Source organism: Microtus oregoni, unplaced genomic scaffold (assembly GCF_018167655.1).
Source record: "Microtus oregoni isolate MIOR12 unplaced genomic scaffold, Mior012 000019F_ref0000042, whole genome shotgun sequence".
In the NCBI taxonomy this organism is placed as follows: domain Eukaryota; kingdom Metazoa; phylum Chordata; class Mammalia; order Rodentia; family Cricetidae; genus Microtus; species Microtus oregoni.
In genome coordinates this window covers 10,734,799-10,762,680 of record NW_024543078.1, presented here as the reverse complement: position 1 = coordinate 10,762,680, position 27,882 = coordinate 10,734,799, and the positions used below count along the sequence as shown (strand labels likewise).

At 50.7% G+C, this 27,882-nt stretch overlaps 1 protein-coding gene across 2 annotated transcripts; it reads right to left on the bottom strand.

The window, feature by feature from the left end:
• Positions 1 to 92: 92 nt before the first annotated feature.
• Positions 93 to 27,728, bottom strand: Safb (scaffold attachment factor B). 2 transcript variants are annotated; one of them, XM_041669616.1, is made up of 21 exons: positions 27,405 to 27,728; positions 24,220 to 24,304; positions 17,320 to 17,384; positions 16,652 to 16,870; positions 15,110 to 15,172; positions 12,915 to 12,942; positions 11,470 to 12,058; positions 11,009 to 11,058; positions 10,295 to 10,389; positions 4,886 to 5,035; positions 4,726 to 4,808; positions 4,437 to 4,576; positions 4,267 to 4,355; positions 3,227 to 3,333; positions 2,502 to 2,792; positions 2,049 to 2,186; positions 1,914 to 1,956; positions 947 to 1,062; positions 705 to 811; positions 504 to 573; positions 93 to 400 (listed from the first exon to the last, which is right to left on the bottom strand). In XM_041669616.1, exons 1-21 carry the CDS (start codon positions 27,582 to 27,584, stop codon positions 271 to 273), a joined length of 2,838 nt encoding a protein of 945 aa, XP_041525550.1. In that variant the 5' UTR covers positions 27,585 to 27,728; the 3' UTR covers positions 93 to 270. The 2 variants fall into 2 exon arrangements, with proteins under 2 accessions (XP_041525550.1, XP_041525551.1); XM_041669617.1 differs by having other exon boundaries at positions 705 to 805; positions 27,405 to 27,726.
• Positions 27,729 to 27,882: the final 154 nt, after the last annotated feature.

The following is a 27,882-nucleotide window of genomic DNA, read 5'->3' as shown; positions in this document are numbered from 1 at the left end:
GGGATTGACTAGGCACCGTGGACACAGCTTGTACAGTTGCTTGTATAGTACCACTTCTCTCTCTGGATGAAAATGAGAGGCCAGGCTTGAAGTAAAGGGCACATGAACAGAAACACCTTTATTACAAAAAACAGCAACAAAAACCAAATGAAAACAAATTCACATTGTTAACAAGCTACAATATGGCAGCAGATTAAAAAAAAAATCCTTTATACAATGGTGGAGAAGTCCTGACAGGACACGGAGGTCACAGTTGGGCAGCACAAGTGCTCAGTAGCGGCGGGTGAAGCGGGCGTCACTGGGTCTGCTGCCCCGACTCTGTCCTCCAAAGCCTCCCTGCATCCCTCCACGCGGGATCACATGGCCACGTGAGGCTCCACCAGGGGCGAAACTGCCACGCCTAAGGAGAGGCCAGGGACCATTAGACAGCTTTCCCCAAGCCACAGGCGGTCCCCAGCTCACTGCAGTGCAGCCCTGCCCCCGCCTGGCAGTAGAGTACTTACCCTGACATGCCTCCACGGTTCATCATGTGGCCGGGCCCTGAGTGGCCTCCTGACATGCTCCTCTCACCTCCTGCAGGATGAGGCACAAGTCCAAGAGGGCAGCTTGGCAGGTGTGGAGCCAACAGCTGCTTGGTCTCAGCTGGCCCTACCCCACCCCAGTCCCTTCTAAGCCAGTGGCCCTGGCTTCCACCTAGTTCTCACCTTGCCACCTCTTGTGCTCACGTTCCATCATGCCTCCGTCAGCTGCGCCCTGCCACGCCCGGTCGTCTTCAAGTCTCCGACTGTGCTCCCCCCAGTCACGCCTGCCCCTTGGAAAGAGACCCCTCTGACCTGCACTGCCACACACACCAGGCCCTCAGCAGATGGTGTTGTTGGGAGGTACAGGCTCCACCAGGTCAGGCTGGTCACCCCCATTCCAGGCCTTGGGAGGGTGAGACACAAACCTGGGAGGTGGGGGCAGCCCTCGGCCTTCACTTATTCTCTTGTTGGAGCCGTAGCCCCAGCCATCTCGAGAGTCCCGGCCATGGCGTTCAGGTCCTCCATGGCGCTCAGGGTAATGCTGCACCAGAGAAAAGGGTGAGGTCAACATTGTCTCTGATCCCTAGATGCGAGGATACAAAGCTCAGGGAGCAGAGTGTGGCCACTATCACAGTGTCCTCCTTCACGAAGGGTTAGGTTCACAAGGCTCTACAAACGTGAGACACCAAACAGAAGAGTGGCCGCACACAGATACCCACATGAACTCTTGCGCAAGGCCTCACTCTGTGGCTGAGACTGTATGTCAATGCCAGTAACCCCTATCTTAACTACCTGAGTGGTGAGATTCTGAGTGTGACCAGTATACCCAGCTCAAATACTGGCTTATCAAAACTGTTTTAAGGGCCAAGGCAGAAAGACCTCACAATACCAAGTGAAGCCAAACACAGTGAGCATCTCCCAAAGCCCCCAGTTTCCTGCCTGAGCACAAACAGTCCTGGTCACTGGCGTTCTTGGCCAGCTCTTGCTCTGTCTTCCTAAGTCAGAAGACACTGTCACCTGCCCTTCTTTGTAGTGACAACTGCATATACAAATGAACACTCACACAGGCCACTTCTAGTCACTGGTTCCAAAAGACAACTAGCTATGTGGAAATAGCGACATCAGGATGGAGCCATAGGACTGAGGAATGAGTGTATCCAAGGGCCGCAGACAACCCGACTTGGTGATGGGAAACCAAGGATGGTAAGCAAGACAGTAGTGAGGGTGGCACTGTGCAGCTGAAGCCTGACACAGTGGGAGAGCAACAAGGGGACAGAAGGATGCAAGGGGCACTGGGTCAGCCCCCTAGGGAGCAGTGGCTCAGGTGTGTAGCACTAGCAGCAGCGAGTGAGACCACCCTTTCACAGCTGGAGCAGTGCCCCGCGCACTCACCTGTCCATCTCGGTCTCCCATCATCGACCTTGAACCTTCTCTCCTAAAAAACAGGATTTCAATGAGACCAGATGGGGAGGGGTCTATGTGCACAGAGCCCGCCCAACATGGTCATGGGCCCACAATGAGGCTCACCTGTCCACGGAGTGGTTGGGATAGCGGCCCCGGTCTCTGTGGTCGAAGTCATGGAAGCGGTCCTGGCGTCCAAAATCTGAGTGGTAGCGGTCATCCAGTGCGGCCCGTTTGGCTTCTGGCCAGTAGGCATCATCACGCCTGCGATGGGGTATGAGGCAGGGACATAAGGCACCTACTACAGCCTGTACAGCTCCAAGTCACAACCATGTCCCTGGCAAAAGCTCTTTCTGTGGAGGCAGTAATGAACCCTTGGACCAAACACCCCCACCTCTGCCTTAGTGCCACCGTGGATGCTGGATGTCCTGGCCTTTGGAAGGCCTTAGCACTGGCAGCTTCACAGGATACCTGCCTGCCTCTACCATAGATTCACACACCAATGGGCAGCAGGCTCGGCCTTACGTTCAACAGTGAGACCCTGCCCCGCCCCGCGCACCTGGACCTCTGGCTGCTCACCGGCCATCTACATCATAGGGCCTGCGCACGGCTGGCCGGCGCTCCTGCTCATAGCGCAGCTCCTGTTGCCGTCGCAGCTCCTCTCGTTCGCGGTGGATGCGCTCCTGCTCACGCCTCCGCTCCTGCTCCACATGCATGCGCTCGCGCTCCAGCCGCTCCCGCTCCATGCGCTCACGCTCTAGCCGATGGCGGTGGAAAGCCAGGCGCTCACGGGCAATCTCTAGCCTCTCCCGCTCCTCCCGCTCCCACTGTGCCTGCAGCCGCTGCTCCCGCTCGCTGCGCTCCCGCTCCCTGTAAGAGGAGGGCAAGTCAAGGCAGAGGGCTCAGTGTGAGAAGCTAGGGGCATGCTAGGACAGCCAGGTCAAAGACAGCACGGCCACCTCCTGTCTTCCTCTCCCCTTTCGCCCAGCAGAGCAGCCAGAGGCTCTGTCCCATTGTGCTGGCCTGCCCTGGAGCCCACTTTAAACACACACACACTGCCTCAAGCAAAGGGCACTTTAGAAACTGCAACAGTGCTGGGATCAGCTGTCAAATGCCTGCTATACCTTTTCCGATCCTTCCTGGGCAAGTGAATATTCCCATCGTCCCTGCCCTGCTGGACACTTTCTGAGGTCTCTGAAGATGGTGAAATACTGCGGCAGTTATCTCAGTACAGGGCCCTCAAAGTGCCCAGCCAGTGAGCCACTCAACACCCACCCATGGCTGTCCCTTCCAGCCCTGCTCACCTCCGTGACTCGGAGTCTCTGGACTTTCGGGACTCTTTAACCTTGTCAAAGGACACAACAGACCGCTTTTCCCGGCTGGCCGACTTTCGGTCCTGGCTTTTGGAGGCCTGGTTCAGTAACAGAAAGAGAATTAGTGCAGGAGGAACAGAGGCACCTGGCACAGGGACAGCTGCTGACTGAAGGTGCTCACAGGAGAGGCTCAAATGGAGCTGCCTATGTCCCCAAATGGCATAAAGTCACCATCCATCATCCCCGCCCCGAGAAGGACCACCACACAGTCCTTCTGCCTCAGCCTCCAGCATGCTGTGCTGAGTTGTGAACTCCAGGCTGGCTAAGTCACAACTATTGCTCTACATTTTCCAACTACAATGAAACTCTAACTTTCTGGAGCAAGTGTCTCACTGTTTAGCCCTGGTTGGCCTGCAGCATGTCGCAGTCTTCCTAATAAATCCCATCTGCCCTTTCCTTCACGGTCAGGGCCATATATACCATCTCCTCAGGTGTGATAGCGCCCATTGAGACCCACCCACTTTCCCCTGGAGCCCACCCTTCACCTTCCCACTTTCTAGCTGCTACAAGTAAGACTGAAGTAAAAAGCCACCTGGAGACCCCAGTCCATGTGGGAATGGCCAGAAGTCTCAGGCAACAGGCCTTCTCACTCAGCAGTGAGCCATGCTGGGCTTAGAGACCCTCAGAATCCTGGGTTGATACAAACATGCCAAGCCTAGACCCTGCCTTCAGAAGTCCCCTGTGACCCAGGCCCGGCGCCACATGATGTGGTCCTCTAGAGGCTTGGCATGGATGGGAGGTCTCGGGGATGCCAGACCCATGCTAAGGTGGTCAGGCTCTGAGACTTCAGAACCCACCAAGGTCTGCAGCTGTCCCAACAGTGGGCTTCCAGGAGGCAGGGACGGGAGGCAGCACATGGCGGCCATCAGAGAGAGCAGCAGCAGACAGGCTACTCTAGATGCCTCGCATCTCTCTATGAAGCTTCCCTCGAATCACTGGAGCATCGAGCCTGCTGTCGGTCTGACACTCACTCTCTCTTTGGACCCAGATGTCTTCACACTGATGACAGGCACACCTTTGGACTTGTCCATCACCACAGTGCGCTCGGTACCACGGCTTCCTGTAAGCAGAGGGAGGGAAGAGCTGAATGCAGATGGTTGTTTTAGGCTATGAGTGAAGGGACACGGGCATCATTGCCTACCTGACTTGGTGGTCCGTGAGCGCTCTGAAGGCCCAGGCTTCTGATCGTCCGAGTCCTTGGTCTTCTCTGTGCTCCCATCATCCCCCTTTTTGGCATCGTCTTTTCTGTCGGCTTTCTCCTCCCTCTTCAGGGTTGCTGACCTAGAAGTGAGTGGTCCACAAGCCTCAGAGCAAACGTTCAAGAGGCAATGGCTACCCAGTTCATAGGTGCAGGAGGTTCAAGGCCATCTTTGGCACGTGCTAGTGGGCAGGGAGGGTAAGAGCACAGCTCTGGTGGTCTGCAGGAATACCTGTCACTGGTGCTGGCCTTCTCCTTCTTGCTGTCTCCATCTCTCCTGTCAGGCACTCTCTTGCCAGCAGGCTCACTTTTGGCCTATGGAAGAGTCAAATGCTAGTGCCCCTATGCCCTGGCACCAGTGCCAGCCCCAACTGTAGCACATGGCCAGTTACCTTTTCCACTGAGATCATTTTGCCATGCAGCTCAGTCTTATGCAAATGGCTAATGCATTTTGTTGCCTCTTCAGCTGTGGACATAGTGACAAAACCGTAACAGCGAGCTCCAGGACTGCGGGCATTCGTCACAACCTTGGCACCCACCACCTGAAGAAAGCAAACCACCTCAGTACTACTGCAGGCATGGACCTGGTAATCACAGAGCAGGGAAGGGATTCTGACTCCCCTCAGCCCAAGGCCCTACTAGAGGCACTGGGGAGAAACAGTGCAGCCACCAGCAGAGGTTCTCAAGGGGACCAGGAGGCTTTTAAACTGCACATGGGAGTGACAGTCATACCATGGACTGAGTCTTGGTGGAGTCACAGAGCCATAGACAAACAGTAACCAACACAGATGATGGCAACACTTATCAGTGAGTTGAGAGGTAGCTCAAGTGAGTCCTCTGAAACCACCTGGTGGTCACAGCACCACACTCTCACGGCCTATGTGGAACCCAGCCCTGACAGGGAGCTCCAGTCTGTCCCCGATTAAGCCAGGACACAGACTGTGCAGCCAGGTCCTGTTGCAGGATATCTGATAACACTGTAAACCTTAAATTTGTATTATTTACTGGAAAAATCTGTTTCTAATTTTGGTGTTTCAGCTCTAGCACACACTTTAATCCAAGAGCTTTCTGCTTGAATATTGTAAACAGAATTAAATAAAGTCAACCACAGGTCAAGAGGCAGAGCAGACAACCAGCTGACAGGAAGTGAATATACGATGATTAGACAGGAGGATGGGCAGGGGAGGGACATGAAGAGAGGACCTGATTGAAATGGTAGAAGACAGGAGGTTTCTGGGACAAGGGTAGAGAAGGAGGTTAGCTGAGTGCTGTCTCTGCCTCTCTGGGTTAGCAGGCTTTCACCCCAGCATCTGACTCCAAGTCTTTGTGGGTAAAATTGAACTGAGATTTTACTAAAAACACTTGGCTTCCAACATGGGGCACAAACACGGACAGAGAAATCATGCCATTTGTAGTCAAATGATGAGAAGTCATCAGGTTTGATAAGACACCTGGGAAGAGTTAAATAATATTAAAAGAAAAAAAACTTTCCTAAGTTAAGGATGGGAACTATGGTGTACTCTAAATGGCAGAAAACAGAACAATAAATGACCTAGCTGAGATTGACATAATACCAATTACAATTACTATCGGTCTGGTAATTCATATTTTATCCTCAATAGCCAGTGTTTTTTGTGCCAAATATGAAAAGTGGATTTAAGATACAAGTATTAGAAAGACGTATGAAAATAAGGAAAATTCTCAGACACAGACAGAGGAATTTAGACAAGAATCTACCACACCACTGCATGATGCAACTGAAGAGGAGAGACCCAAGGTTATCAGAAACCCAATCTTAGTTTAACCAGTCACTATAAAACACTACCAGCAGATGATAGAGATCGCCAAGGCTATGCAGAAGTTGACTTGGGATCCTGCAGAATGTTAGATTTCAAGAGACTTAAGGAAATAGTCATTTCATATGGTATGCATTCTCCCTATGTGAAGCAGGTGTTAAATTCATGGGCAACTCAGAACAGAATTATCCACCAAGACTGGAAAGATTTGGCAACAGTAATATTAGAAAGCTGGTCCTCAGATACAATGACTAACACGGTAGAAAGAAGATCATAGGGTCATAGAACAGTGAAATAAGGTTAGAGGTATTAATATTTCTCAAGATCAGTTGCTAGGTGAAGATCAACATTCTGATTTAAAAGACAGCTTGAATTTGATGATCACACCTTGGTACTATGTTCTTTAGCAGCTTTGACTGCTTCAAACAGGGTTGGAGAATCAGGAAAGACATCTAAGTCATTTACTAAAATTATACAAGTCCAAAAAACACTGACTTCAGCTGTAAACAGAACAGTATTAGATCCAGAAGTCAGACAAATATTAATTGAATCTTTGGCTTTTGAAAACGCTAATTCAAAATACAAAAAGGTGATTAGGTTTTCAAAGGCAACATCAATAGACGTTTATGATGCTACACTGATGGGGAAGTAACTTTTAAGTTTTAAGAAAAATAAAAATGACGTTTTTTTTTTTTTTTTTTGGTTTTTCAAGACAGGGTTTCTCTGTGGTTTTGGAGCCTGTCCTGGAACTAGCTCTTGTAGACCAGGCTGGTCTCGAACTCACAGAGATCCGCCTGCCTCTGCCTCCCGAGTGCTGGGATTAAAGGCATGCGCCACCACCGCCCGGCAAAAATGACATGTTTTAATTGTGGTAAGCAAGGTCATTTGAAAAGGATTGTATGCAAGGTGTTCCTAGAGACCCAACAGAAGTCACCAGTCTTCTGGAGTATGCAGAAGGTTTGGCAAAGGCCAGCACTGAACTCATGAATGCAGATCAGCTAAGGACAAGACAAGTACAGGCCCCACTATCATATTTGGTTCAATCATTCTCTGTCGGTATTGAAGGAATTCATCCACAAAGCAATTGAGAGACTTATGGAATGCCTGTTGAATTGATTCTGAAAGCAAAACTGAGATTTTTCTCAATTAGTAGGAATAGACATGGTGGAAACTGTGGTACCTTTTACTAATACTGAAATCGCCTCATTATGGGCAGAAAATGAACAATGGTAAAGAGCTTACAGTAATTTTTGGAAGAGATTTGGCAAGAAATATTCCAAAACCAAGAGTTTTCAGTTTGTAAAAAGAGCCAATTGGATTCTCCCTGATACAGTAAATGGGATACCAATTTCTAGAGCCCCTACTTTCCCTAGTGATGCAAATAAACCACGAAAAGTGGGTTTCAAGTCAGGAGAAATAAGTGGCTCAAAGTCTTTATGATTCAGTTCATAAATTAGAGATGTACACACTCTTATAGTATTATTAGATTTTTCTCAATCTCTTAATATAGTTACTGACTCTCAATACACAGAAGAATGGTTTCACATATTGAAACAGCTGAATTTATTCCAAATAATTCAGAATTAACTTCGCTATTTATTCAACTACAACAAGTAATCAGAAATAGAAACCATCCTTTATATATAACATACCTATCAGATCCCATATGGCTCACCAGGCCCTCTGGCACAAGGTAATGAGGAAACTGATCAGCTATTAATAGGAAATGCGGTAGAAATCTAAGAATTTCATTAAAAACACCATGTTAACAGCAAAGACTTGAAGAAAGATTGCTTTTTTATCACTTGGCAACAAGCCAAGGAAATTTTAAGAAAATGTCTTACTTGTTCTTTGCATAACCAAACTCTATTACCTGTAGGAAGTAACCCAAAGGGTACTCAAAGAAATGAAATTTGACACATGGATGTGTTTCATTGTGCAGAGTTTGGGAAATTAAAATATGTGCACCATAGCTCAGATAAATTTTCAGGATTTCAAGGGGCAACTGCTTTAAGCTCTGAAAAGGCTGATTCCATGATTATTTATTTAGTAGAAATTATGATTATTACAGTGATATCTGTACAAATTAAGACCGACCACATTCCAGAATATGTCTCCAGTAAAACAGTTTTTTTCATATTACAACATAAAGTACGTTACAGGCACACTACACAATCTGGAGACTACAGGACAAGTGAAACATCTGAAGAGAAAGGATGGATCATCATGAGAAAATGACCTCCCAAAAAAGGAATACACTGGTCAAGTGGTTATCACCCACCTCCAGCTGACTGGCCTGAAAACCCAGCTCAGAGCACCAGCACCCACGCCACTGTCATGCCTGACAACCACTCAGTGTGCCAGGGGTGGGACTCCCAGCCAGGCACTCCCTTCTTTCTTTCTGCCATAAGGCTGGCCCACCAAGGTGAAGTCCCAAATTCTTGTCTCTGCTGCCCTCTACAGACCTAAGTGGCAAATAGTCTTTAAGTGGCCCCACATCAATCAAAAATTAAAACTGGCTTTGGATGGAGCTGGAGTGTGGCTCTCTCCTGTAAAGCCATGCACTCTTCTTAAATGAAAATCCAAAATCTCTGTCTCTTATCAGAAAAAAACAAACTTAAGGGATGATTCTGTTGCCATTAATCTCATAATCTTTTGGTTTTGACTCTCTAAAACTTTCCTTAAACCTTTCGGAGATCTGCTATAGATGCTTTAAGTTTTGAACCGTGACTGGTGAAGGAGTTCCTTCTGTTTGTGTGTTGCTTTCATTGGTTAATGAATAAAGAAACTGCCTTGACCTAGCTGATAGGGCAGAACTTAGGTAGGCGGGGAAGACAGAACTGAATGCTGGGAGGAAGAAAGGCGGAATAGAGAGGAACACCGTGGGGCCGCCAGAGACAGACATACTGAATCTTTCCCTGTAAGCCACTGTCACGTGGCGATACACAGAATAGAAATGGGCTAAATCAAGATGCGAGAGTTAGCCAATAAGAGGCTAGAACTAATGGGCCAAGCAGTGATTTAAGTCATACAATTTCTGTGTTGCCTTTTCGAGGCTAAGTTAGCCAGGCGACCAGGACAAACAAGCAAGACGCCGTTCTCCAACACGTGACCATTCCTAACAGTAACCTTTGAAGATGATGGGGTCCTGCAATGACAAATCCACCTGAATTGTGTTAACATTAATCACTGGACGAAACTGTCCCACACCTCTTCTGCCACCAGGTCCTGAACAAACAGGGGACACCTTTGGGCTGACTGCTGCATTCTAGCTAGGTTTGCCACTAAGCTGACAAACACCACTCAACTTGGTATTATAAACTGCTAAGGACATTCAAATTGCTGAGCTCATACGAGACTGACATGAACATTTACAGAAATTTCAATTCAAAAATACTTAATCCTAAAACTGCTAAATACAACCAAGCTGGACACTGTGGAAAGTTTGGCAGAAGTAGCTTCATTACTGTAAAATTTTGCTGTTAAAGTTTAAAACCTTTCCTTTTCGTTTAGATAGAAGGGGAAATGTCGCAGGACGTTTGATCACACTGTGAACCCTGAGATTGTGTTATTTACTGGAAAAACCCGTTTCTAGCTGAGCAGTTCAGTCCTAGCACACATCTTTAACGCAAGCGCTTTCTACTTGAATACTGTAAATAGGATTAAAGCCAACAACAGGTTTAGAGGCAGAGTAAGCAACCAGTTAACAGGAAAAGAACATAAGATTATTAAGAAAAAAATGTAAAGAGTAAGGAGTCAGGAGGGTGGAGAGAGAGACACACAGAACTGGAAGGAAGGGACATGAAGAGAGGACCTGATTAAGATGGTAGAAGACAAGGGACAAAGGCAGAAGAGGAAGGTCAGCTGGGTGCTTTCTCAGCCTGAGTTGGCAGGCTCTCACCCCAGCATCTGGCTCCCAAGTCTTTGTGGGTAAAACAGAACAACTGACATTTATTTAGTAAAAGCAAGGTCTTCTCTGCTTGCTCTTGGGCAGCGGTGGCTCACCTTCCCATATCTGCTGAACAGGTTCTTCAGATCAGTGGCTCTAGTTGTAGATGAAAGGCCACTGACCCAGAAATTCCTACCACAGCTGCTGCGACCTGTGCAAAGGGAAGTTCTGGTCAGAACCTCAACATCCAGAGAACTCCAGAGCTCGGCCATCCCCAGAACTTCAGGGATGTGCCCAGGGCCCAATGGCATGGCCAGGCCCAGGAAACCAGTGTCGGCCTAGTCACAGACAGCAGTGGCATCTACGTGTTGACACTAAACAAGGATGCCAGGACATCAAGGACCAGTCAGTTGTCAACAGCTGAACTGATCTCAGCCCAAGATGGCTTCTGCTCATAAAGCAGTCACTGCAGCATGGCACTGTCCTTGCTTGCCACCTTTTCCAAGCCCATGTCGTGCCTCCCCTCCCTAGCTAGACTCTGCATGGTCAGAACTGTAGGCTGGTTCTGTATGGCATTTCTCAGCCTGCAAACTTCTATTTGAGTCAGGTACCTTAGCTGGCCTGGAACTTGTCAGCCCCCGTCCCTGTGCTTCTGCCTACCAAGTGATTGGAGAAAGGGCCTGAGCCACTGAGCCCACTCAGCAAGTGACTTTAACAAGGGGCCGCAGCACTTGCCAGCTGTAGTGGGATGCATGCGTGTACAGGGAAACAGGCCGCGGTGAACTTGAGGCCTACTGCACTCCAGGAGACTGGTGTACTAGAGGACCTACCCTTCTCCTCACGGGAAAGCCTCTTTGTGTCCGAGTCTTCTTCAACAGAACTAGAGACAAGAGACAGTGTCATTCAAGGGGGCTGTAGCAGCAAGAGACAAACCCGCAACCCTAAGAACCCGCCAAAGCTGCATACCTACCCGGCACTTAGCTCTCAAAAAGGACACCCCGACAAACATGTTTTGGAAATCTGACCTAACATAAGATTTCATACCCACAGGAGTTAATTAAGTTTCTGCCGGGCTAAAAATAATTAAGAAGAATTAAAAGCAAACAACCGTGGCAGGTTGAGGGGGAAAAAAGATTATAGAACCAGTGTAAAATAAACAAGAAATGAAACTGCCTGAAGGAGCTAGTGCTGGGCAGCGTGGCTGCCGACTGCAGGCTCTAAACAGCTCACGTGTGTCACTAGTGACAATGAAAGGAGATAGCGTCTGGTCTAGGACTGAGAATCAACAAACCTCATTTTCTGATCAGCGCCCTCACTGGCTGAGGACTCTTTAGGAGCTGCAGGGACGTCATTACAAGCGTCAAAAGCAAACTTCTTCACGTCGTCTTTGCTATCTCGGGGCTCAGGGCTCAAAGCTGCTGTGGGCGCTCTCACCAGCTCCTGGCTGGTGGCATCCGTGAGCAGGGCAGCTGTGCTACTCTGTTCAACTGGCTCCTCTAGCCCTACAGGCTCGTGGTCCATCCCGGGGCCTCCGCCTGTGCTTGCGACTTCACCCGGCGCCTCCGCCGGCTCCCTTTTCACTACTGCTAACGGGGCGTCTGCCTCGCTCCACTGACACCGAGTACTTGGAGACTCAGACTCGCTGTTGCGGACCAAAGCTAAATCTCCCTCCTCCTCTTGTTCTTCTTCCTGCTCTTCTTCCTGCTCTTCCTCTTCCGGTTGTCCGCAGCTCTCAAATAGGTCCTCTTCCTCCGCCAGCTTCCTGTCTGGCCCCACACTACTCGTGGCCTGGGCAAAGGGCTGCTCCAGCTCCGAACCTTCTTCTTTTACTGGCTCAGATTTACAAGTTTCCCCCAAAATGTCGAGTATTTTCTCATTTTCTACGGATTTAACAGGAATAGAATGGCACAAGGTTTAATCACCAGGGAAATAAAGCAATCACAACTGCGGCTCGGGCGCGGCGGCCCCGCTCACACCGACAGAACTGCTGGCTACACAGAGATTGGAAAACCCGCTACACAGCGCCTGCACCCTACCTGCGCCCTCAGCCATGGCGCCCCCAGCCTGCGCTAAGGGCAGAGGCAAGCATCCCGGAGACTTCACCCCACAACCTTCTGAGTCTTGAGTCTTCATTCTGTGCACTGTGACAATGTATGAACCAACTCTTCTCAATTCAGCTTGCGTCCAAGTGCGTAACTGAGCGCCTGGCCTTCATGCATCACTAATTGCCTGATGCTTTGCCTTGCTTACAGCAGTTAACGTGCGGAGCGCCGGGTCTTCTGGCATGTGGAGGTTGGCAGCCCAGAGGGACAGTGTTTGTTTGCGATTCTCTCAGAAGTGCACTCCTCTTCGGGGGATCCGGTCATGTCCTATTCATGTGGCACTCCCTATGCTACCTGTACTGCCTGTACGAACACCACATGGTGAAATGCTGCCGGTATCACAAGATCTGTTGGCGACAGACACAGAGCTCTGATCACGGGAGCTGTGGGCATTTTCACGCCACTGCTTCTGTTTAAAGGCAGGACCGAAGCCTTCGCCATGTGGACAGGATGCCACACAGGTTGCTGCCACATGTACAGATCTTGTGATACGGCTGGGTTTCCAATCTCTATGGTCCTGGTGTGCTCTGGACTGTAAAGCACTAGAGCAATGCACATTAGAGTGCGGCACTGGTTAGCATGAGCCTCCCCGCTGTGGGCAGAACCCGCTGCTGAGCCCTGCATTGGACAGTACCTGGCTCCAGGGATGCTTCTTCCATTTCCTGCAACAGAAAGCACAAGTAAGATGCTGCCTAAAGGTCTAGTCCCACTTCGCCCCAACTTTCATGGGGACTAAGGGAGGCTGACCACCAACTGGGACTTCAGGGGACAATATGGACCCAGAGTGGCCCTGCTTGCACAAGACAAGCTCTGCCCTGGTCACCTCAGTTTCTGACTGCCCCAGACACACTGCTGATCCTGTTGAAGGGCACCCAGCAGCCCTCCTGTCTCCCTACTGTGGTCAGGAATGGCTCTCTTGGAAGTGAACTTGAGAACAGGAGCGTAGCTCTCGCCCATTTCCATATATGCCTAACTGCCTGGCACAAGCCTCTGGGCACTCTCTTCACCTGCAGGATCCTCAAGCTGACTTTCTGAAAATTTAGGGCCAAGGGGAAACAGACAACACAGTCGTCCCCGCCCCCAGCACTTTCCATCTCCCTCAGTAATGACCCAACTTGTCCAAGGAATCCTATCCTCCCAGCTGTGCTCTGCCTTGTCCAGTGGTGACTTTTACAGTCCTCACAAGTACTGGCCACACAATGGGTTCCCTGGCTCCACAGCCACCTTCCCATGCTCTCAGGCCTGCAAGCAAAGCTTCTCTGGGTGATCACTCTGACTTAGGCTTTGCCTGCTGCCCTCTAAGGACTACCCACGGGACAAGGAAACACTTCTGAACATGAGTCAAGGATGTGAGCCCCTGGGCTCTAGGCATGAGCACAGGTGTCACTGCTAGTGTCCTTTAGACAGGCCAGTAGATCCTGGCCTTGAATGGCATGGCTGAGACAGGCTGCTGTGTGAGGCAAGGACTGTGAGTGGGTTTGTACCCCAAGCTGGTGCTCTATGTGCTCTTAAAAGGGAGGCTTCCAGAGAAGGCTGGGACAGTCGTCACTCTTTCAGCTCTGCTCCCCAGTGTCCCGGCCCTCACTGGAGACTGCGGGTCCAAGCCTAACACTTCAGGAGGCTGAGGGTTTGGCTGTTTCCCTCACACGACTAGCCTGCACTTCAAACTGAGCTCTAGAATTGGACACAGAAGCAGTATGGCAGAACGACACCTGAAGGGATGTCCTACAGTGTCTCATGTTAATAAGATGCCAGGGCAGACAGACATGGGTGTTCCTTTTCATTGCACAGGCTCTAAGTGGTGGTGACCTCTATGAAACAAATGCAACGACTTGCCCAGAAGTCACCTCTGCTCAAGTGGTGCAGATGGTAGCTGAAGAACCACAGGCCAATGCTCTCTTTCTCACAGCATTTCCTAGGAAGCACAGGACCCACCTCACCCCTTAGTGCTCACCTTGTTCTTCGTTTTTTCTCCTGTTTGGAGACAGGGTCTCACTATGTAGCCCTGGCTGGCCTGGAACACGCTATTTAGACCAGGTTGGTCTCGAACTCAAAGAGATCTGCAGCCTCTGCCTCCTGAGTGCTGGGATTAAAGGTATGCACCAATACACCCAGCTGATTCTAAAGTTTAGTATTTGCATGGACATCACCAAACATCAACCATCACAGTTACCTAGGAAACCTGGGCAGAGTCTGTGAGGAGCTGCCCACAAGCAGCAGAAGAGGGCAGTGTTACAACCCTCACCCTCGTATCCCCGTCCCTCCCGGGAGACTGTATCCCAATATCCTCTTCTAACAGTGAACTTACAGACCAGGTTCTTACAGGCACAAAGCTTGGCCCCACAACTATACATCTCCAGTCAAGGGAGGTGCTGGGTGATAGCCACAGCTTCTAAAAACCAAGCAGGCCTTCAGGCTGCCATGTGGCTACAGTTTAGGAAGCCCCCACACTAGCTCGGTACCCCTGATTCTCATCTCAAGAGTGCCAACGCTAATCCCCACTCTGGAGGAAAATCAAAAGGGGCTACATCTACATCGGTGTTCGTCCTGCCAGGGGCTTCACCTTCACTCGGCAGCTACAGAGCAACAATGGCCTTAAGCCTCTTCCAGGCAAGGACTCGGGCAAGGCCCTTTCCACTTGCAACCAGAGAGTAGCATGTTTCCAACTTTGCTGAGGCTGCAGGCATGTCCTCCAAGGACTCCAGCACTCACTGTCTGGGAAGGTGACCCTAGCTGGTGTGTGGTTTGTCAAGCGATGAGGCATGTCTGAGGTGGCTTCTAGAAACAGGGGCTACCTGAGAGTACAATTGAGACGTGCAACAAATTTACCTGCAGGATGGTGAAGTCGGACGACGACGTATCCACGTTGTTAACAGCTTCCTTGTCATCTACCTGTGGAAAGGGAGAGCCGAGTTTATAATGGCGTAGGTGAGAGGATACATCTCTGTGCACCACCCAGCGTGGCGAGGTGGAAGACAGCACTTGTCAGGACTCCAGAGGTGAGCACAAGAGCAGGCCCCTGGCAGATCTTCTGGAAACTGCCTCTAGAATCAGGCTGCAGAGCACAGCCTGCCACCCACCCTCTTGTCTGAGTCTAGGTGCTATGAAGCCCTCGGAAGCAGGTAACCCACCTCTGACATCACAGGAGAGTAAGTGGCAGCTCACTAACAGAGGGACCCCCACCAAGAGGCTCTTCACCCACAGAGAACATTCGCTGAAGACCAAGCCTCACCCCTTTCTTTCCAAGATACAGCTGTCTCCCACCATGAGAGCCACATATACCAGAAAGCACCCCAGCTACACGTGCACCCAGCCTGCCCGTCCTGCTCTGGATGCTGGGTTTGTTCTGACTGGGCAGCAGTAGCACCTGCTGTGAAGGCATGGTGACCACTCTAGGCCTGGGGCTGGCCCAAGTGTGCCTGGCTGTGAGGGGGGCTGGTCCTGGCTGTGACAGTGACCTCTGGCGCTGCAGAGCAATGATGAGAGGCAGTGACAGGTACAGTTTGCTTGTAAACTTCTATCATAGATGCAGGTGTATGGCAAGGGCCATGACAACATTTACTCATCAAACCTGAAATCTTGGTGACCAAAGCCCAAAAAGAATTAATAGCCTGTGTAAGGTCACAGAGACTGGCACTTGACACACTTCACAGATGCTCCCAGGTGGCCCTGTGTCCTTCATACTGTAAACCAGCGTGTTCCCAAGTCTTGGCCTCCTCTGTTGATCTGTGGCAGGGAGCCCCACCCCCTAGAGTGCGCATTTGGACTGTGGCTTTTAGGAACAGATTCTGAGACCCTGTTTGTATCCTAACAGCACAAGATCAGTGTGTGGCCTACAAAGGCAAGCTCAGTAGGTTCTCACAGGAGGGGACAGAATGCTCACTGCAGGAGATCTAAGGTCCTGAGAAGGCCAGAAGCCCACTTTCCTCTCTCCGGACAGACATCAACCATGTGCCCATAAAATCCTTCAGCACAGACTGCCGAGAGGCCTGGGACCCTGCGCCTGTTGAACTGATACTCATCAAAGCCACATCATTTACTGGGGACATTCTAGCAGCTGTACCAACACTCCTGCCTCTAGCACCAGGATGACAGTATCTGTGCCTGAGGACGCAACATGGCACCCAGCACCTGGCATGCCGGTCTAAGCCATCACAACCCTGCTATGGTCTGACATATGTTTCACATGGAGAAGCCGTTATCAGGGTTGAGCACCTTGACTGAGGGCAAGCAGTTCTGAGCCACAAGTAACTGCACCAGCTGGCTGTACTTGCACACCACAGCTCAGGCTCCCCTAAGGGACAGGGATCAGCAGCTGTCCCTGTTAGCCTACTCTGCCACCCAGTGCCCCACGTGGCGCCAGCTGCTTACAGCATGCTCCTGCAGCTGCTCTGGGAGTCCCTTCAAGTCGCCTTCCACCAATTCAGTGTTATCTGTCAAGCCCTCGGGGAGGGTGGTCTCCTCCTCCTCCTCCTCCTCCTCCTCTACACAGTCTGCCACGCTGCCACTGTCAATGTCAGCCTCGTCCAGCACACTTATGTCCATCATGTCCATGTCTTGCAGGTTCTCCAAGCTGGTCTCCACGTCCTCCTGCAACACAGAGAACATTGTCATGGCCACACTACCACCATGGCTCTCCCTCTTTGCTGTGGGACAATGGTCTGTACCCTGTCGCTTATATTTTAAATAAATGCTGATTGGCCAGTAGCCAAGCAGGAAGTAGAGGTGGGGCAATGAGAATTCTGGGAAGAGGGAAGTCAGTCTGCATTTGTCACCCAGATAGAGAAAGCCAGACACATAGCAAACATGATGTGACTGCCTTGCTGAAAAAGGTACCAAGCCACGTGACTAACACAGACAAGGATTATGGGCTAATGTAAGTTATAAGAGTTAATAAGAAGCCTGAGCTAATAGGCCAATCAAGTTTATAATTAATGTAGGCCTCTGTGTATTTCTTTGGGACTAAATGACTGAAGGACCGGGTGAGACAGAAATATCTGTCAACACCTCTCCTCATCAATGGAAAAGGTGATACATACCTGCCCATCCCCAGAATTCTCCTCCAGCCCGTTGTCTTCTACACCCTCGTCTTCTGGTTTCCTCCCTGAAGAGACAGCATGTGGAAATGAGGCCAATTGTCTGAGCTCTGCAAGCTGGTGCCTGAGCTTCTGCAAGCCCCCAGTAATTCAGCTCACTGCACAGGCCTGGCCTCTTATCCTAGCTGGGTCTCGGTGGCGTCTCAGTGTACTGTGGTTGGGATGCTTACTGTCAACTTGACAGAATAGAGAATCACCAGAGATGCACACACTGGGCCAGCAAGAGGGTTCAGCAGGGAAAAGGCTGACCACCCGAGTTCAATTCCTGGAACTCATATGGTAGAAGGAGGGTCTTGATTTCAGCAAGTGTACCTCTGACCACACATGCACACACATAAACAAACAAACCAAAATGTAATAGGGTTTGGAAAGCTGGCTCAGTGGTTAAGAGCACTCACTGGCTGCTCTTGCAAAGGACCCAGGTTCAGTTCCCAGGACACACAACCATTAGTTGCAACTCCAGTTTCAGGGTAGCAGATGCTATCTTTGGCTGTTCACACCCTGACCTGGGCTACCTCCTCAGCTCTACTACACTAATGTTCAGGCTGAAGCAAAGGATCGTTAGTTCGAGGCTTGCCTAGGCTACATGCTAAGCCTGTGTTCAAACCCAAACCAACAAAACAGCACCGCTTGGGCAATCGCCAGCCAGCTATTGGCTACTCATAGGTGCAGTGAACTAAAATGAACACTGAGGACAGGCCCTAGAACTTACAGAGATCCCCATGCCTCAGTCTTCCAAGTGCTGGAATTAAAGGTGTGCACCACCACCCTGGTCCACTTGGCCTTCTTTAAAAAGCAAAAAAACTTACCCACTTATTTTCATGTGCATGGGTGTTTTGTTGTGCACCACGTTGCATTGTGGTGCCTGTGGAGGCATCAGAAATGAGTGAGCTACCAATTGGGTGCTGGGAATGAAAGCTGGCTTCTCTGGAAGAGCAGCCAGCCCTCTAACTGCTGAGCCATCTCTCCAGCCCTCACCATCTTTAAAAGTATCCACTCTAGCCAGGTGGTGGTGGTGCACACCTTTAATCACAGCAGTAGGGAAGAAGAGACAGGCAGATCTCTGTGAGTTCGTGGCCAGTCTGGTCTACAGAGTGAATGCCAGGACAGGCCCCAAAGCTACGCAGAGAAACCCTGTCTCAAAAAACAAAACAAAACAAAACAAAAAAAAAGGTATCCGCCCTAACCGCTGAGCCATCTCTCCATCCCTTCTCCACCAGCTTGAAAAGCATCTGTTGCAGCCTGAATCTGTCTGGTCAGGCTAAATACGAATCTACACAGACCAGTGGTTTGTGCAAAGTGTTCTCACTTTGCAAGTAACAGCTTCTAGTGTGGCTCATTCAAATCCCACCTCACACTACAAGGTTCTCTCCCTACCCATCAGGAAAGACTGATGAAGCTTCCAGTGGGCAATACCTGAACTGGCTTTTCTCCAATCTCCTTACCTCACATGCACCAAGATCTTTCAGGGTTTACATTTCACTTAATTGTGAAGAAAATACTTTTTAAAGTTTTCATTTTCAAGTTTACATTTACACGATAAACACCACACCACAGGCTGGGCGATGGTGGCGCACGCCTTTAATCCCAGCACTCGGGAAGCAGAGGCTGGCGGATCTCTGTGAGTTCAAGACATGCAGAGGTACTAGGAAATCTGTAGGGGTTTGTTTTCTCCATCAAGTGAGTCTCAGGCCACCAGGTTTGACAGAAACCCCTTTACCCACTGAGCCTTCTCACAGATCTCTAAGAACATATCAGCCAGCAAGCCAGTTGGAGCCTCACCTCTGCCCACGAACACCAGGCCCTAGGATCTTGTGCACCTCTTCTTTCACTCCATCCTGTGGACAGTCAGCCACATGCACTCACCAGCTGACAGTCTGGGCAAGGGGCATATTGTTATTGTAATTGGAGCTCTTCCCTCCAAGAGTGGAGCAGCAGCCAACTCCTAGAGTCTCACTCAGGGTTTTTCCTTACTGCTCTGGAACAGTATGGAATGATCTCAGCTATGGCACTTGGCCTTATCTCTACTATAGTAAGCTTTTCGGGGCTGCTGGATTCCTTAGCTTCCTTATCAAAATTTGTGCCAGTGGTGGTGCACACTTTTAATCCCAGCACTTGGGAGGCAGAAGCCAGTGGATCTCTGTGAGTTTGAGGACAGCCTGGTCTACAGAGTGAGTTCCAGGACCTCATCTTTAAAAAAAAAAAAAGAAAGAAAGAAAGAAAAGAAGAAACGAGCCAAGGGGTAGCGGCGCATGCCTTTAATCCCAGCACTCGGGAGGCAGAGACAGGCTGATCTCTGTGAGTTCGAGGACAGCCTGGGCTGCAAGAGCTAGTTCTAGAACAGGCTTGAATGTGTATACGTGTGGAAGGCAGAGTCTCCTGCTGTATATGGAGCCCAGCTGGACTACTCAGTAACTTCCAGGCCAGCCAACACTACAACACCCTACCTCAAAACCCATATCAGCTACTTTTCTGTTGTGACCAAAAGTAACCCAATGAGAGTTGACTTTGGCTGCAGAGGTGCCCATCTCAGCAGGAAAGCATGGCAGCAGGGCAGGCATAGTAGAGGAGGGGCAAGGACAGGCAGCTGAGCTGGGAGGTAGGGGGTGATAATGACCACAGATCAACAGACAGACTCAAATTTCAAAGCTGCTGCTGCTGTAGTTACAAACTGCCTCCAGCAAGGCCATACCTCCTCAACCTCTTCAAATAGCAGCAGCAACTAGGGACCAAGTTCTCAAATGCCCAAGCACATGGGGGACATTCTCATTCAATCCACTACAGAATCCAAGCATGATTCTTGAGATTATTTTTCCCTAAGCATGAAACTAACCCTAAACACAACCCTCAAAGCAGAGCACAGGGTGAGGCCATGCTCAGGACACATTGACCTTGTGTCCCCATTCATGTTCCCCAAGACAGAAAGAGCCTCTCTAGGCAGTCCAGGAACTCGCCACGTGGACTAGACTGCTCTTTATAACTCTAAGTGCTGGGATTAAGGCCAGCACAACCGCGCTCACCTCCAGTCAGGTTCACGCTGATTCTGTAAGATTTTGCAAAACCTACCATGGAGGAGCACCATGATAACTCGAGACAGACCCTTCTTAAACTTCAAGCCAGTGAGCTCATTCGCGAAGCTAGGTCACACTTCTCAGCCAAAAATCTTGAACTCAGTTGGAGGTAGGAGAGAAAAGACCCCTGTCTTCTGGCCACAAATGCATGTGTAAAACATAAACTCCAAAGCAGCCCTGTCAAGCAGTGCATAGGTCCAAATAAAGCCAGCCCTCCAAGGTGAGTAGGGGCTGCAGCAGTTTGAGGTTCTAATTCTGTATTAGCGAAGTGCTAGAATGAGCAAAACCAACAGCTCCTGGGGGAGGTTGGTACCTTGTATTCTGGTGGGTGACAGGGAGGAACGATCTTTCTAAAATGCTCTGGTTTTCCCCCACTCATGCCCTCACACAATGTGCAGAATCAAAGCACACACATTAAATTATCAAGAGCACAAAGAGTCTGTCACCTGGCGACAGGGTTAGGGACCTCCTAGTTCAGAGTAGAGCACCCGTCAACCACAGCCAGTCCCTCTGACAGGACAGCCACAGCAGGCAGGCAACACATACAACACAGCACATAAGCCCAGCTGCAGCAGCCTGGGCAAACTGCAGAGTGCCTGCACACTCAGAGATCACCACAAACAACCACCCAAGGTGGCAAGGGTGAGGAAGAACACAGGGCATTTCACCAGATGTCATTCACAGGCCAAGAAGGGAGAGGTCAGAGGACTAGGACTTCAGGATCATCCCAGACCACACCAAATGGAGAACAGCCTGGGCTACAGCAGATTCTATGTCAGCCCCTGCTTTGGATGCCAGCTCTCCTGATCCCGAGTTTCTCTTTAGTGAGTTTGCAAAAAATACATACATATTCCTTTACCAGATGTGGTGGAAAGCACCTGCCATCCCAGCTAGCTGGGAGGCTGAGGCAGGAAAAGGACCTGAGCCCAGAGGTTCAAGACCAGACTAGAGTCACAGCCAGAAGAATGACAACAGCAAACTTTCGAGAGGGCAATGGAGTGACATTTGGGCACACTGATACCTAGAGGACAGGTGTGCTCAAACAGAATGAGGCCAAAGGCTGGAAAGACAGCAGGTGTAGTTCAAATAAAAACAGCCCCAAGGCTCATGTATTTTTAAAGCTTGGTCCTCAGTTACTGGAACTGTCTGGGAAAGATTTGGCCTTGTTGGTGGAGGTGTGTCACTGAGGGAGGACTTTGAGGATTCAGAAGCCTAGAGCAGGCCTAGTGTAACTGTTGGTGCTTCAGCACCATGCTGTCTCCTCTCCTCCATGACAATCATGGGCTAAATCTCTGAAACTGTAAGCAAGCCCTCAATTAAATGCTTACCTTTTAAGAGTTGCTTTGATCATGGGGTCTCCTCTCAAGAATTGAATACTAAGACAGTGAGTAAAGGCAGCCGTCATGAACCCTGACAAGACTCACATGGTTGAAGGAGACAGAGGCTCCTGAAAGCTGTCCTCCACCCTCCAGATACAAGCCCAGCATATGTATAAGCGCGGAACATAAACGATGTATATAAAAAGAACATGGCACGCTGGCGACCTGGCTCACTGGTTAGGAGTAAATATTGCTCCTGGAGGGGACAGCTCCTGGCTCACACACCCAGAGAGAACCTGACCTTATCTCCTGGCCTCTGTGAATACTGAGTTCATTCGCATAGCCCATCCCCCATACACACATAATTAAAGAACAAACATGCAGGGCAGTGGTAGTGCACGCCTTTAATCCCAGCACTTGAGAGGCAGAAGCAGGTAATCTCTTGTGAATCAGAGGCCAGTCTTGTCTACAAGAGCAAGTTCCAGGATAGCCAGAGCAACATAGAGAAACCCTGTCTCAAAAAACAAAACAAAACAGAGTTCAGTTAACTCATCCATAAGATCAAGTAAAGTTTTTTCTACACTTTTATTTTTACTCATGTGTGTTTGCCACATGTGCCGATGTTCAATGAGCCAGAAGAAGCATTGGGTCCCCTGGACTGACAGGCAACCGTGGGCTACTTGATGTGGGTGCTAGGCACCAAACTCAGGTACTTTGCAAAAGCATATGTGTAATCTCCAGCCCCAATGTTTGTTTGTTTTTGAGACGGTGTTGGGACAGTGGCCTCAGACTTATGGCAATTAACCTGCCTCTGCCTCCAGTGAACCTTTTGTTTTGGTGTGATGTGTGGGTGTCAAGACTCAAGGCTTTGAAAATGCTAGGCAAGTGCCCACCACTATGCCACAGAACCAGCTGCTGGAGAAATGTTTCTGCCATGCTGAGGGAAAAAACAAACACTAAGGATTTTGAAGAACAAGACCAATCTGTGTATAGTACAGATGTGCATGTGATGCCTGAGTGGGCAGGACAGCAGGTGTCTCCCACATAATCTGAAGCTAGGCTGGGGCACAGCAGCAGCAGCAGCCACAGCAGGCTTGTCTATGGGCCCTGAGGCTTCTAATTCACCCTCACACTTGTACAGCAGGGCTCTCACTCACTGCACCAAGGTTAAGGCCATGACCAGTGCCTTTTCTGTTTGAGACAGTCTTATCATGGATGTCTGTGGTGTGAAACAACTCTGTATTCTGTCACATATTTTAAATAAACGCTGATTGGTCAGTAGCCAGGCAGGAAGTATAGGCAGGACAACCAGACAGGAAGCAGAGGCAGGGCAAGGAGACCAGAAATATTCTGGGAAGAAGGAAGCTCTTTCTGTAGTCCTGCCCAGACATGGAAGAAGCAGGATGTGACCTGATGAAAAAAGTACCGAGCCATGTGGCTAACATATACTAGAATAATAGGCTAATATAAGTTTTAAGTTATAAGAGCTAATACGTAGCCTGAGCGAATGGGACAATTAGTTTATAACTTATGGAGACCTCTGTGTGATTTTCTCTAGGACTAAACGGCTAGGGGACCAGGAGGGACAAAAAACCCCAACAAGCTGGTCCTGAAACCAGCTGGACACACCAGGCTGACCTTGAACCACATTGGTATTTCCTTTTTTTACATTCAGGTTTCAGGGAAAATACATGCATGAAAGTGACCCGACACACAGGAGGTGCATATATCCCCACTGTGCCAGCTCCAACCGGAAAGGAATGTCAACTTTGTACTTAAAACTCATGCATCTGGCAAAACATCAGAACAAGCATTTGCTTTTACTAGAAACGCAAAAAGTAAAATAGGATACTCTTGGGTGCACTCCCTAGCAGGGCCATCTTAAGTCATTACCCACAGAAGGCCAAAGCAGAGCCTCAGGCTAGAGAGGGCAGCAGAGCTCCCTACAGCACAGGCCCACATGGGCAGCACATCACCACTGTGCTACTCCACCAGCTAAGATCCCCACCTCACGGTGACTAAGACATTGTCCCCAACAGCCTCAACCCATCTGATCCTGTCAAGTTCCTTGGGTTTCAGAAAGATGATACACAGCAGGATGAGGCAGAGGACTGACTGGGAGCAGCCTCCACAGGCTGGAGGCAGAGGCAGAGCTGGGCCTAGGAGGGGGCTGTTGGATGGGCGCATGCTGAGTAGTGGCCTCCAGCTTTCACTCTGGGGGTTCTGAACAAACTGTGTCTGTGGTGGTCTGGTATTACAGGGGCCTTATTTTCCGGCAGGTGAGGCAATGAGAGGCTCTCTTCATGAAGCTGAAGGACCATACCCAATCCACTCCCATTACACATTCAGGTCCTGTGTGACAGAGGAGACTGTGGACAAGCAGACAGGGCTTCCTGAAGGCTCTGCACCTACAGGGCACCCATAGCATTGACAGTGGCCCAGAAGCTCCATACCTTTGCTGGGCCTCTTAGGCATCTTCTTGTTGCCTTCAGAGGTGACTTCAATGTCATCAGGATTCCCACCTTCTTCTTCAATGGCCTAAAGAGACAGCAGGAGAAAAGCCAACCAATAAAACAGCAGGTGGCAAGGCAACCCCATAGTTCTAGGAGGAGCCAGGAGGCTCACCTGAGCCCGCAGCTTGAACACAGGAGGTTCCCAGCTCCATACCCTCCACAGAGGGTAATGGTACCCAGGCTGGTTCTCAGGGCTTTGAAGCCCAGGTGCTGCAATCTGCCACCCTGCCCCACAGACAGCCAACCTGCTGTACATGGAACGAGGGCCCTGGCACCATTACCTGGTGGCTTTTCTTAAGTAATCAGCTCTGTTTTGTTTCTCTCATTTTCCTTTCTCCTGTGTAGATACTTGTGCCCTCTTCACCCTGGCCCCTCAACATGGGCTCTCTCCCTTAATGTGGAACTAGTATAGCAGTCGAGTAGCACCAGGCATCACAGGTGTACGTGGCTGCCAGCTTCTATAGGGGTGCTGGAGATTTGAACGCCTGTGCTCTGAGTACTGTTTCCCAGCAAGCACTCATGGCCCCTAATGGCAGTGGCCAGTACTGCTTCCAGCCTGTCCTGAGGACTCCTTGCATGGAGGCAAGTGCTCAGAGCTGCAGGCTCCTCCACTTCCTGTATCCCTGAGGAACAACACTCAGACTTCCTTGGCTTAAACCTAATTGCTCCTTCCAGACCCTCAAGACACACTGACCTCAGACCTTGCTATCCCCTCCTGTGACTTGTAGTGGACACTCTCTAGAAGTCCCACTTCACACCCAAGGATGTCATTTGCTCAGCAGTGGCCCCGCACAGTCAGGGTACCAAGTATGCCAGTATATCAGTGACAATTGTGCCAACTAGGACCACTTGGGGCTGAGGCCTCTCTCCCTGCACAGCTCTGTCAACACTGCCCCCAGGGAATGAAACGAGACAAAGACACCTTCCAGCAAGCATGCCCCTCATCTTAGTGGTGTTGAAAGCCACTGTCCTCAGATCTCCATTAGGCCTCAAGCTCAGGCAACTCTTCCCAGACCCTGGGCAGCCTCCTGTGGTGCAGAAGGGCACAGGAGTAAACAGCAGGAGCAAGGCCCTGGGACAAGAGAGAAGCACCATCAGCAGCCCCTGCCTTCACTCTGGGGACAGTCGCTCTCAAACATCCCCAGGGTGAGGGACAAGCTGCGGGAAGGTGTCTCATTTCATCCCTTGGGTTGATGTAACATAGCCGCCCCTCCCAGGCCACCTCAGCAAATCCCTCCACCAGCTGCTCCTCTGCCCATTAAAAACAACAGAGACAGCTACCAGCTGGATGACAGAGGCAGAGCGACAGAACCACAGACACACAACAGAGTGACTGGACCAAGAGGACAGCCACCCTCAGCTTGGTGCTGCCAAGGCTGCTATGTGTCTCCCTGGCAAGCTGGCATCAGCCTAACCAGTCTTCCCCACACCCTGAATGTCCTGTGACACCATGAGAGGACTTCTTGACTATTCCAGTAAAGACACAATGTCCCTCCACAAAAAATGAGTGAGAGTTCAGTGAGTGGAGAGCTCACCCTGGTCCTCTCCTCACCCTGGTCCTCTCCTACACGCGTGTATGTTATATGCCCACATGTGTACTATGCGTGTTGGCAAGTCAGAGGCCAGGGGATCAGCTCAGCTGTCCTGAAGGACTTGGCTAGATCAGCCAGTGAGGACCAGAGGTCTGCCTGTCTCTCTGAGCACTGGACTGTAACCGACCCAGCCCATTCTGTGGATGCTGGGGACAGAACGCAGGCCCTCACATCGCTGACTCCTCCTATCTTCCATGCCATCTTCTCTGAACAGCCAAGGATCCAGGAAGGCAGAATGAATCTCCTGCTCCTGTGTGCAGGGGGTACACAGGCAGGAGGCACTGTCCAAAAGCTAGAGGGACAGCATCCTAAGGTGACACACACACAAAGTATGCATCTCAGGGTGGGGCTCAGAGTCCGTATCTACGATTGACAAAAGGTGGCCCAAGGAGGCAAGTTTGTTTACCTGCACCAGCCTGCACACCAAGCTGGTGCTCACATGACCTCCCGCCCTACTCCAAAAGGTGGCCTGCTAGCTACTCATTATTCTGAAGGGACAGACTCAGAGGGGCCAAAGGTCTTCCTGAACAAGGCCACCAAGGTGGGCAGTAGAGATGTCCCTCCACCTGCCTCTGGGGCACAGTCCCGGAGTTCTGTGACTCTAACCTAATCACAGCCAACTGTGTGTGCTAAGGCAGAGATGGCTCTGAGGGCCTTTGCAGTCTTGGGCAAGCATGCTACCACTGAGTTACACGACCAGCCCTCTTTTTAGAGACAAAACAAAACACTATTGTTTTGGGAGAGGGGCTCAAACTTCATCTTCCACCCCTGAGAGGTGTGCACTCCCCGCCTCAGGACGGCACTTGGGGTAGAACTCAGAACTTGGCCTATGCAAAACAAGCACTCTACCAACCGAGAGTAGCTCTTGGTTTCCAAACTTTGTATTTGGAAACAAGCTTGCTAAATTGCCCAGGTTTGCCTCACCTCCCCCCACCTGCCTTGTAATCCGAGCTGCCCTTGGACACCCTCTCGCTAGCCCTGAACTCTGCAACTCAGGGTGGTTTTGAACTCCCTCTGCAGCAAGGATGACTTGCCTATCGCTGACAAAACGTTCTTTCCTCCCAGCACGTACCAACCTAGTCCTGGCAAAATGTTAAAAACTTTTCTTCTTTTCACCCCCTGGGCTATGGCCTCAGGTTGTCTATATGAACTCTGAGGGTCTCTGAGGGTTCGTATCCCCACGCGTCACTGTATGCCTTCCCGGAAAACAAGCAAACACACACTTGTTCGGCCTCGGGGACCGAACAGGGACTTGGGTTCGAATCCTGCCGAGTGACCTTGGCAGCATCCCCTCCATCTCCCTTTGGGGTTGGGGCTAAGTAGAGCAGGGAACGCGACGTCACCAGAACCCGGGCCCGGCCGCAGAACGTTATTTCCTTCTGGTCGCACGGCTGCGGCGTCGGGACTCGAACTCATCCCCGGCCCGGAGCCCGTGGGGCCCGAGCGGAAGCGCGCGGCGCGGAGGCCGCGAGCCGCCCGGGACCCGGCGGTGGGCGTCGCCATGGCGACCGCGGGGTCCTCCGCGAACCTCACCTTCTTCAGCCGCTCCATCAGCACGCTCTTGTTGCCGCTCGAGTCGAGGTTCCGCTTCCGCAGCTCCGCCCGCAGGTCGATCACCCGCAGGTCGCTGAGCCGCCGCGTCCCGGTCTCTGACGCCGCGGAGCTCGCGGCCGCCGCACCCGCGTCTCCTAAACCCGACAGAGTCTCCGCCATTCCAGGGACCCTGGTTCCGTCGCCCACTTCACACAGAACCGGGTCGGTGGGCTTGCGTGCGTGTGCTTTTTGGAATTATTATTATTATGTTTTTGAATCTCGGCACTCTTACCACAAAATGGCGCCGCCTGAGAGGGAACCGCTCCAGCCTCCCCTGAGGCGCACCGCGTCACTGCGCAGGCGCGCCCGGCGCGAGAAGGACGCGCTCCGACGCCTCTGCACAAGCGCCGCGAGTGCGTCGGCGGAGAAGGCGCAGGCGCGTCCCGCCGGGTTTCCCTCGGCCGCGGGCCGCGACGCA